The sequence below is a fragment of the Schistocerca americana genome, chromosome 1 (assembly GCF_021461395.2).
Source record: "Schistocerca americana isolate TAMUIC-IGC-003095 chromosome 1, iqSchAmer2.1, whole genome shotgun sequence".
Taxonomy (NCBI): Eukaryota; Metazoa; Arthropoda; class Insecta; order Orthoptera; family Acrididae; genus Schistocerca; species Schistocerca americana.
In genome coordinates this window covers 811895803-811908124 of record NC_060119.1, presented here as the reverse complement: position 1 = coordinate 811908124, position 12322 = coordinate 811895803, and the positions used below count along the sequence as shown (strand labels likewise).

The 12322-nt window shown below is 40.7% G+C and overlaps 1 protein-coding gene across 1 annotated transcript in view; it reads left to right on the top strand.

Moving 5' to 3' along the window:
* Positions 1-12322, top strand: part of LOC124612869 — a 246582-nt gene that overhangs the window by 214325 nt on the left and 19935 nt on the right. The window contains exons 9-10 of the mRNA XM_047141308.1: positions 6089-6621; positions 7175-7394. Of these exons, the coding sequence (XP_046997264.1) occupies positions 6089-6621; positions 7175-7394 (753 nt within the window). The remainder of the gene's footprint in view (positions 1-6088; positions 6622-7174; positions 7395-12322) is intronic.

The following is a 12322-nucleotide window of genomic DNA, read 5'->3' as shown; positions in this document are numbered from 1 at the left end:
CTTTTGTGGAAATATGGATTAAATACTTAAAGGATTGTATAGGCATTGTATTCATTATGTTGAATCATACTATGTAAGACATTAAAAAATAAAAAAAAATCACAAATACAATACTGTTCAAAAGTCAAAGAGTAAATAGCTTTTTCTAAGAGTAATTATTGGTCCACATTTTGCATTATATTCATCAAATCAATAAATATTGTGTCCTACACACTTTTAAAAGTAGCCTGTGTGTTAATTCAGGGTATAAGCTAATTTCAAATTTCTTCCTAATCTGTCAAGCGATTTCTGCTGGAAGGAGTAATAAACATACTCGCACACAAACTTTCTCATAATATATATGGGATTATTATTGTTCCTAAAGAAGGAATGCAGATGTTTAAGGAGAAAGAGAAAATTGATTTTGCTATTGAGTATGGGACAATAATGTAGCAAACAATAGAAAATCTAGGATGTAATGTAACAATACCAGAGAAGGAAAGTTGCTACTCACCATATAGTGGAGATGCTGAGTCGCGATAGGCACAACAAAAAGATTCACACAAATACCTTTCGGCCATTAAGGCCTTTGTCAGCAGTAGACACAAATACACACACACCCGTGCAAACGCAACTTGCACACATGTCTGCAGTCTCAGAGAACTGAAACCACACTGCGAGCAGCAGCACCAGTGCATGATGCGAGTGGCAACTGGGTGGGGGTAATGAGGATGCTGGGGCAAGGAGGAGGAGGGGTAGTATGGTGGGAGTGGCAGACAGTGAAGTGTTGCAGTTTAGACGAGGTGCAGGAGAGAAAGGGGGGAGGGGGTAAATAGCAGAAAGGAGAGAGATAAAAAGAAATTGAAAGACTTGATGTGGCTGTGAAATGACAGCTGTGTAGTGCTGGAATGGGAACAGGGAGGGGGCTGGATGGGTGAGGACAGTGACTAACGAAGGTTTAGACCAGGAGGGTTACGGGAACGTAGGATGTATTGCAGGGAAAGTTCTCACCTGCACAATTCAGAAAAGCTGGTGGTTGTGGGAATGATCCATATGGCACAGGCTGTGAAGCAGTCATTGAGATGAAGGATGTCATGTTTGGCAGCGTGTTCAGCAACAGGGTGGTCCACTTGTTTTTTTTGCCCCAGTTTGTCGGTGGCCATTCATGCGGACAGTCAGCTTGTTGGTTTTCATGCCTACATAGAATGCAGCACAGTGGTTGCAGCTTAGCTTGTAAATCACATGATGGGTGTCACAGGTAGCCCTGCCTTTGATGGGCTAGGTGATGTTAGTGACCGGACTGGAGTAGGTGGTGGTAGGTGGATGTATGGGACAGGTCTTGTATCTAGGTCTATTACAGGGGTATCAGCCATGAGGTAAGGGATTGAGAGCAGGGGTTGTGTAAGGATGGACGAGCTATATTGTGTAGGTTCGGTGGACGGTGGAATACCATGGTAGGGGTGGGAAGGATAGTGGGCAGGACATTTCTCATTTCAGGGCATGACGAGAGGTAATCAAAACCCTGGCGGAGAATGTAATTCAGTTGCTCCAGTCCTGGATGGTACTGAGTTACGAGGGGAATGCTCTTCTGTGGCTGGACTTTGGGAGGTGGTGGGAGACTGGAAAGATAAGGCATGGGAGATTTGTTTTTGTACAAAGATGGGAGGATAATTATGGTCAGTGAAGGCTTCAGTGAGACCCTTGGTATATTTTGAGAGGGTCTGCACGTCACTGCAGATGCGACGACCACGGGTGGCTAGTCTGTACGGAAGGGATTTCTTGGTGTGGAACGGGTGGCAGTTGTCAAAGTGGAGGTATTGCTGATGGTTAGTAGTTTGATGGACGGAGGTACTAATGCAGCCATCTTTGAGGTGGAGGTCAACATCTAGGAAGGTGGCTTGTTGGTTTGAGTAGGACAAGGTGAAGCAAATGGGGTAGAAGTTGTTGAGGTTCTGGAGGAATGTGGATAGGGTGCCGTCAGCCTTGATCCAAATCACAAAGGTGGCTTCAATGAATCTAAGCCATGTTTAGGATTGTAAGTGTTTAGGAAGGATTCCTCTAGATGGCCCATGAATAGGTTGACATCTGATGGTGCCATGTGGGTGCCCATAGCCATACCTTGGACTTGTTTGTGGTAATGCCTTCAAAGGAGAACTAATTGTGGGTGAGGATGTAGTTGGTCATGGCGACTAGGAAGAATGTTGTTAGTTTGGAATCGTGTTGGGCCTTGGGAAAGGTAGTGTTCAATAGCAGTAAGGCCATGGGCATTAGGGATGTTAGTGTACAGGGAGATGGCATCAATAGTGACGAGCAGGGCACCGTGTGGTAAAGGGACAGGAACTGTGGAGAGTCGGTCGAGGAAATGGTTGGTATCTTTTATATAGGAGGATAGGTTCCGGGTAATAGGTTGAAGGTGTTGGTCTATGAGAGCAGAGATTCTCTCAGTTGGGGCACAGTAACCAGCCACAATGGGGCGTCCTGGGTGGTTGGGTTTATGGACTTAAAGGAAGCATGTAGAAGGTGGGAGTGCGGGGAATGGTAGGGGTAAGTAGAGAGATGAACTCTGGGGAGAGGTTCTGAGATGGGCCTAAGGATTTGAGTAGTGACTGGAGATGCTGCTGGATTACTGGAATGGGATCACTGTGGCATGGTTTGTAGGCAGGAGTCCTTCTGCCACGTAATCCTTGGGGTTCGAAACAGCGGTGGTGGAGCCTTTGTCTGCAGGTAGGATTATAAGGTCGGGATCAGTTTCTAGATGGTGGACTGCGGTCACAGCCTGTGCCATATGGATCCTTACCACCAACACCAGCTTTTCTGAATTGCGCTGGTGGGAACTTTCCGTGCAATACATCCTACGTTCCCGTAACCCTCCTGGCATCAACCTTCGTTAGTCACTGTCCTCACCCATCCAGCCCCCTCCCTGTTCCCATTCCAGCACTACACAGCCATCATTTCACCACCACACCCAGTCTTTTAATTTCTTTTTATTTCTCTCCTTTCCGTTACTTAACCCCTCCCCCCTCCACACCTTCTCTCCTGCCCTCCATATTAACTGCAACACTTCACTGTCTGCCACTCCCACCATACTATCCCTCCCCCTCCGTGCCCCAGCCTGCTCCTTACCCCCACCCAGTCGCCACTCCCATCATGCACTGGTGATGCTGCTCACAGTGTAGTTTCAGTTCTCTGAGACTGCAGACATGTGTGCAAGCTGTGTGTGTGTGTGTGTGTGTGTGTGTGTGTGTGTGTGTGTGTGTCTACTGCCGACAAAGGCCTTAATGTCTGAAAGCTGTAATTGTGTCAATCTTTTTGTTGTGCCTATCGCGACTTGGCATCTCTACTATATGGTGGACAATAATGTATGTTACTTATTAATCTAACTTGTGAAATGATTTTGTTTGTATGGCTTTTTAAAGTAATTGTGATGCGTGTGTGTAGGTCAAATGCATCAACTGGAATACCTGAATTTCTTTTGTACAGTTTATCGCCAACTGAAATTCATCCTAAATAGATGAGAATGAGCCGCCCCAGCTTGGTTCATACATGCTCCTTTTCTTTGGAGATGATCAATTTGTAGAATGTCTTAACTGCAACCACAGAATAAAACATCAAAAATATACAGACCTTTGTATTGGACACTCTTGTTTAAAGGCAAATGGCTGCACTGTGGGTGTATTGGAAAACTTTGTGCAAGGTATGCAAAACAAAACATGAAAACAAATTTACCGGCACTATTGGGACTTTGTTAAAAAGATCCCACCTGAAATAGTGTGTTGATTTACTACTGTGGCTAAGGTGCAAGTTAAAAAAATCAGTTGGATAACAAATAAGGCTAAAGACCTAGCTTTATCAGGACAGTGCATATGTCGGTTGGTTGATTTGAGGGAGGGGACCAAATAAGCATATGTGTTCTCAAAGTGCTTTGGTGATGACAAACTGAAGTGTTTCAAGTGTGAATTAATGGAACATTTACACTGTTTGTCAGGGAGCATATAATAGGTAGGTTAAGGAGGAAAGGAAGTACTAGGGTGGAATTCAAATGAGTAGCAAATCCATTTGTGCAGGTGTTATTGAAAAAGACAGTGTTAATTGTCGAAGTTATGTCAAGAATTATACTACACACACACACACACACACACACACACACACACACACACACACACACACACACACACCTTAGGCAAGCTTTCAGCCAGTGGCTTTTTCTTCTGGCAGTAGGGTTGAAAAGGAAGGAAGAAGGGAAAGGACTGGGGAGGTTTTGGAAAAGGGATAGATTTTGGATAAGTCACCCAGAACCACAGTCAGGGGAGACTTACCGGACAGGATGAGAAGGAAAGACTGATTGTTGGGGGAACCTTGGCATTCAAGGCAAACGTATTTGTTCAGGTGCAGACTCTTTACAGCAAAACACCACCATTGTCACCTTAGTCATCACTAGATGTTAATACCCCTCCAGCCTAGTTCAAAAGCAGATGTCCCTGGCAATCACATCACATCCTCGTACTGCTGATCCCTCCAAAAGACAACTTTGGAGCAATCCATTCTGTCCGAGATTTTGCTCACCACACCTAGAATAGCTTTCCATCACCCTCTCAATCTCCATAATATCCTTATCAGACCCTGTGCTGCTCCTGCACCCATCTCCCACCCTATGGCTTCTTTCCTTGTGACTGCTTCCTCTGCAAGACTTGGGCTATGGACCATCCTTCCACCACCTATACCAGCCATGTAACTGGCAAAACATATACCATCAAAGGGAGAGCCACTTGTGAAACCTTACATTATATACCAGCTGTTACATAAACACTGTTTGCTCTTTTACATCAGCATCACCGAGTTATCAGTTACAATGAATGGGCATAGAAAGAGGGTGTATACTGGCAACACACAATATCCTGCAGAGAATGCTCTACAACATGACAGTCAGACCTCGGTGCTTGTTTCACCACATGCCCCATCTGGCTTCCTCCCCAGACACTAGTTTCTCAGGACTGTGCAGGTGGGAACTAGCGCTACAGCGTGTCCTTGGTTCTCGCCACCTACCTACTGGCCTTAATTTACATTAATTTCTTCATGGTAACGATTACTTTCTTCACTCCATTTTAGTTTTCTACATCTTTCATTTTCTGCCAGTCCCCAACAGTCTGTCTTTCCTTCTCTAACCGTCCACTGAGTGTCCCCTGACCTGTGGTTCTGGGTGACTTTCGTAAAGCCTACTCCTTTTCCTAAACCTCTCAAGTTGTAGTGGTTAATAAAAAAGAAAAAAGGGGAAGAAAAGAAAAAGGTTGAAAATGTGAGAAAAAATGGTGAAAAAAAGGGGGTTTTAATATCGTAAATGACCGTGAAAAAAAAAAAAAAAAAAAAAAAAAAAAGGGAAAGAATGAGAAGCAAATCGGACTTCGTATTACAGAAAAGCTATTGTTGGGGTGGTCCTTGTGGCATTTTTGAGCAAAAGTTAAACCAATTTCCACTACAAAAAGTATTGAAAAAGAACAGAGAATAACAAAATGTAACTGACAGGGGGAAATGACGTAGATAAGAGTTCATCCTTTACCAGGTAAACTTGTCTTCTTTCGTGCGGCGTCCAGGTCTTCCGAATTTCTTAACAACTTCCACAATATGTCTACACATTAAAATCAGATCAAGACTAGCTGATAAGTTTTTGTTTTACGTCTTCATCAGATCACGTCTGCCTTCAGCTTCGGCTATCAAGAGACAATTAAGAAACGAATAGAAAACAAAAAAAGAGTTACAATTTTAGTAGTTTCTCTGCCGTCGAGCGCTCATACCGCTGCGACGGGATATTTTTTATCTGAGGGAACGAGTGTAGCGCGGCGAAATTCAAAGTCCCGCTACAAAGTCCTTTTCCTTCACCCCTCTTCCTTCCCTTTCAACCCTTCTACCAGAAAGGCTCCAATCTATCTACCCAATTACATTATATTTATATATAAAATTGATACCCTCAATTGGAACTTAAGAAAAAGGTACATAGTTGGCATCAAGGTACACGAAGTGATTGTCATAATAATTGCAAAATTTCTGACACCAAAACAGCAGTTGTTCATGTTATTGTTTCGACACTCCAATTAATTGTAAAAATCTTTTGTAGGCAATATCTGTTGGCTGTGGCCCAGACTCGGGAGGCAACACGGGATATGTGTACAACAATACATCAAGATTCGGATCAAGTACCGCAGACAGAAATGTTAATTATCGTTTAAATGGCAATGCAAATGATGCAGTAATGAAAAATGTACAAAGTAGTGGAACTGGTGCAAGTCATGTTACTTTGAACTGTGCAAGAAATTCATCATTTTCCAATTCTGCTACAAACTTCAACAGCTTGCTGACACAATCTTCAGCAATAGAAAATGCAAACTATTTAAATACTGACAATCGTGCATCTAATTTCCATCCATTCCAGTATGGAAATGCATCTCTAACATTGCATCAAATGATTCCACCTCCACCACTGGATGGAACAACGTATCCTCCGGAATTTTGCACTGAATTGTTAAAAGCAAGGGCAAATCTTGGTTATCTTACCACATCGGGACCTGTCGGACCAGATGGGCTACCAGTATTTGATGTACCTGGATTATTTGGAATTCCTTCACATGTTTACGGTTTTCGATCAGTTAGGTGAGTTTTGTGTGTAATATAGCTACACAGAACCTTTGCAAGAAATATATATATATATTATTATTATTATTAATTTTTTTCACATATCCATCCGCACATACACAGACACAAGCAGACATTTGTAAAGGCAAAGAGTTTGGGCAGAGATGTCAGTCGAGGCGGAAGTACAGAGGCAAAGATGTTGTCGAAAGACAGGTGAGGTATGAGCGGCGGCAAATTGAAATAGCGGAGATTGAGGCCTGGCGGATAATGAGAAGAGAGGATATACTGAACTTGCTCTTCAGTATATCCTCTCTTCTCGTTAGCCGCCAGGCCTCCATCTCCGCTAATTTCAATTTGCCGCTGCTCATACCTCACCTGTCTTTCAACAACATCTTTGCCTCTGTACTTCCGCCTCGACTGACATCTCTGCCCAAACTCTTTGCCTTTACAAATGTCTGCTTGTGTCTGTGTATGTGCGGATGGATATGTGAAAAAAAAAAGATAGATAGATAGATAGATAGATAGATAAATAGATGTTTGTTTGTTAAGAAATAATAACATTAATTTTTAGGCGAAGTGGACCCTCAAGCGAGCTTCATCTGCGCTTAGAAGAGTGCTATGATCAGTTTAAGAGCTTGGAAAAGGAACGAAAGAAAACAGAAGCAGATTTAGCACGGCACAACCCAGGGAAAAAAGTATCTTCAGCTAATAATATACCTGTACCTCGATTACCACCAACACCTTCAAGAGTTGATCGACTAATAATTGATCAGCTTCGTGAACATGCAAGGGTATAGCATATATTTATTAGAATTTATAATAATTAATATTTGTACAGTGTTTATATTCACTGCAAGGCGCACTGTGGCCGTGGTTGGTAGTAATGCCTGCAAGTGTAAAAAAAGGAATAAATGAAGGGAAGATATTTGCAGTGGTACACAGAAAACATATACAGTGTTAGTCAAAAAGAACATTACAGCTTTGGAATGATGTCGAAATTTATTGAGATAACTTACAGAATCGGTAGATGTCATTTCATACCAAGTTCGATTCACACAGTGCATCAGTACGCCACATGGATCACCAGGGTAGTGCACAGTTAAAATGGCTACTTTCACTGGTGTGGAGTGTGCTCCCTGTGTATTTTTATTTCATGAAACAAGCTCTGCAGCAAATGTTTGGCATAAATTTTGCACCGAATATGCTAAAGAACCTCCAGAGCAGGCCTTGAATTTACTCCGAGCACAATAATTTGTCAAGACGGGTTGTACACTGTGATATGATAAATCACCAGGTCGCCCAGGATGTGGTGATGATTAAGGCTAACGCGTTAGAGAGAGCTTTGCCCACACTCCACAAAAATCAACGCGATGTGCATCTCGTGAGACTGGAATTCCACAAAAGACTGTTTGGTAAGTACTGCGATTGCTTCCGAGTCGATTGGTTGGGTGTGAACGGCTAATCACACGACCACCTCACTCCCCAGACTTGACACCACTGGATTTCTTTCTCTGGGGTTTCATTAAAGACCATGTGTATGTTCCTCCCCCAACCAAACGATTTAGCCAACCTGACCAATTTGCTGCAACAAGTGAGTGAAGAAATTGATTACCCTTGGGATGTTTGCCGAAGTAGTCACATCGAACCAAAATGAGACTTGACACTTTTATGTGAAACTTGAAGTTGTTTGCTACAAAATGACACATGTTCCGATTTTGAAAGTTATCTCAATAAATTTCTATATCATTCCAAAGTTGTACAGTCATTTTTCACTCACTCTGTATACTGGATCATTATCTTTTGAGGTAAGTGTATTTTATTTAGATGCTTCAATGTGAAAAGTTAAAAATCATATGCACATACACAATATTTGCTTTTTAGTATTCTCAGCCAAATTTGGAGTTTGGTATTACTGTGAATATAGTACTTTTTCTCTGCTCAAATTATGATTTGTTTTCCACAACATGACTCATAAGTGAGATTGTTTTCCACCAGAATAGAATTTGTATTGAAATATGGCTGTGATTCAAGAGACCTCTTACCATAAATTACAGTTGTTTCAAAGGATGTTTGTTTGTTTTCAACATATTATGCATGTTGCTCCATAGAGGTAGTGTATTTAAATTGTGCAAATTTGTATAATTCTAACAATATTGTGGAACTATGGCTCTGCCTTGATGCAGAACACTTTTACTGTACCTTCATGTTTTCACGGCACAAAGACTGTTCCATAAAATTTTGGACATGCAGCCGCATAAATTCAGCTTCTTCTTCTTCTTCTTCTTCTGATATTTCATCTGAATACCATCCAGCCATCTTCAGAGTGAGGCAAGGTAACTAATGCTCAAGTACTTTGGCTGCATACACAGTGGTTTACTGCTTGAGCATTAGTCACCTTAGCTCACTCTGAAGATGGCTGGACAGTATTCAGCTAAAGTATTGGAAGATGAAGCTGAATTTATGCGGCTGCACGTGCGAAATTTTATGGAACTTTTATTGTAATTTTTTTTCTCACAAACTAGTTTTATCTGCAATATCACCATCATTAGTGGGTTTCAGCGACAATATTGCCATCATCAGTGGGTTTTTCTTTATTCTAAAACATGTAAAATTAGCATAGTTATAAACATTACAAAACATTATTACATGTGTACTGTTTGGTCCCAAATATTGTATTCTGTGAATAGCTTTATAATACCGTTTTTACGTGCAAGTCGTAGTGTGGGTTCTTCGTTTCTTGCAATTATTTCCAGCATATTCTCTGTCTTTTTGTTGTCATTTCTCTGGCATACAGCATATCATCTGCAACTATATGTGTGGCTGTTATTAACAAATATGAAAAAGTGAAATTACGTTCATCAGCTTTATACTATTGGGAATTGTGGTCATGTTGCAGATATAGTTTTGGTCTGCACTAGGTTGTTACATAATTCGATATCTATTGATGTTCATTGGTCAGCTTACAGTTACTTTCAAACACAGAAAAAAATAACTTTTACACTCAGATCTGAATTCAAAACATTATCAGTTCATTGGTCAGCTTACAGTTACTTTCAAAAACAGAAAAAAATAACTTTTACACTCAGATCTTAATTCAAAACATTATCATCTCACTTTTCACGGATGTCATGAGAATGTATTGCGTGATGCCAGAAGGTTTTGAAAATTATAGCTGAAGTTCTGATGACTTCTGTTTCTTATTTATGTCTCTGTGTGCGCTGGGGGAGTTATTGTGTTTGTGGGTGGTAGCTTTGTCACATCTGTTCGAGAACCTCTTAGTGCCATGTCTTCATTTCCAAAGTCTGGTTACTCTCTAAGATTTTTTTTAAAACATTGAATGACATTTGATGGGTTGTACTAAACATTGTGTTGGAAAATGCCTTTATGAGCAAAATGTCACTATGATGAATGCAAAATAAAGGGATATTTCAGTCCCACCAATGACAGCCAGTGCAGCACAGTGTTACTGTTCAGAAATGTTGTGGTCCTTGTGGATCCTATTAAAACTAAAGCAATATTCTAAGTGTGATAGTTTGCTTTCCCGATCTCATAATAATAACTATTCGTCCTTGAAATCTTTATTTTATTTGGTGTTACATAATCCAATCTATTGTTAACATTTAAAGGCAAACATATTTACCTTCTCATCCTGTCCGCATTCAATAGTGAAATATCTCTAACCATCGTCATTTAATACTCGGTAACACCTTCAATTAGTGAGGACGTTGTAGAACTAACTGTCTTTACTGCCAGAAGCAGTTGGTATATTCACAGCCTCTTTGTCTTGTTTCATTGTTCTCCACAATGATAGTTCCATCTTATTTTCCAGTATAACTGTTCATACTTTGCAGAGTGCCAACATTAAATTTAAATGCTGCTGAAAAACCTTGAGTTTCTCAATGGTATAAAGCATCTTCTCCTTTGGATATCACTACATTACTGCCTCTTAGGCTGAGCCACTTGTGATAAGGGAAACAGAAGATTAAAAAACTCGGGACATAATCATATAAAATTAATTGTTGGTAAGGCGGGTACCAGGTTGAGATTCATTGGGAGAGTGCTTAGAAAATGTAGTCCATCAACAAAGGAGATGGCTTACAAAACACTCGTTCGACCTATACTTGAGTATTGCTCATCAGTGTGGGATCCGTACCAGATCGGTTTGACGGAGGAGATAGAGAAGATCCAAAGAAGAGCGGCGCGTTTTGTCACAGGGTTATTTGGTAACCGTGATAGCGTTACGGAGATGTTTAATAAACTCAAGTGGCAGACTCTGCAAGAGAGGCGCTCTGCATCGCGGTGTAGCTTGCTCGCCAGGTTTCGAGAGGGTGCGTTACTGGATGAGGTATCGAATATATTGCTTCCCCCTACTTATACCTCCCGAGGAGATCACGAATGTAAAATTAGAGAGACTCGAGCGCGCACGGAGGCTTTCAGACACTCGTTCTTCCCGCGAACCATACGCGACTGGAACAGGAAAGGGAGGTAATGACAGTGGCACGTAAAGTGCCCTCCGCCACACACCGTTGGGTGGCTTGCGGAGTATAAATGTAGATGTAGATGTAGATGTAGAATTCCTCACTAAAATATAAATTGAATGAAAACCCATTCATAATGGAGATTTGGCTGTGCAATATGCTAATGTTTGACTTGGCCTGTATTACTATTCTTATGCTTTGGCTTGAATGTATCAAATTTCATTTTGGATGGACTCTACCTTTATTTCAGCAATAATTCAAAACGTGTACTAGAAAGGGAAAGAGTGGGTTAGCAATCGCATATCGCATATTTTCAAAATAATAGAGGAATTTTATCGCATTCAATGGAGAGACTATTTTGTGCGTTCATGATTGATCCTATTTCAGCTGTATGTTTTGATGCATATAGACCGATTTTTGTACTTGCAAGGAGTCATGTAATCATTGATTCCTTAGTTAATACACAGGATACATGGACTGATAAAATGTTATTAAAAATGTTACTACCTATTCGTGATACGACAGCAGTCGCACTTTAAGGAATATTGCAATAATTATTTTCTCTTGTTGTGTAATATTTATTTTGTCAGTCATTGCAAGCTGTGTTACCTCACATTAGCTTCACGTGGTGTTTCCTAACTCGACAAGTATGATCTTTAGAGCACCAGAAAGGGATAATGAATGATCCTTATCCAAGGGAAACAAACTTTCTACAAGAATATGTTCTAATATTACTTTTGTGTCTATTGTGTAATAACTATTTCTAGGCATGCAGATGACATAAGTTTTCTGTAGGTTATGTGAAGTTTTATATTTTTAGTCTTCAGTTTTTTAGTGAAAAAGAACAGTTTTGTTGTGATATTTCTATGTAAATAATGTTTAACTTGAATTAACTGGTGGAATGTTGGTGTTTTTTTGAATCTAGCTAACATTTTTCTACATAATATTAGAGCATATTTTTCTAGGAAAGAAAACGTTCTCTTAAGCAGGTCTGCTTGTTCAGAATGGGTGACAGCAAAACCATGCCTAGGTATAAAATTTTTGTTAATCTATCTGATGTTTAGGCTGTCTTTCCAAAAGTATTTAGTGACCTGCCAAGCATAGAGTTAAGAAGGTTTTCAAGTTACCTGTGTTTTTTACCTGATATTCTCCCTTTATACACACTCGCCTGATCAAAAGTATCCGGACACCCCATATCACATGGAATTGACCCCTAGCTGTCAGAAGAGGCAGATCAGCTA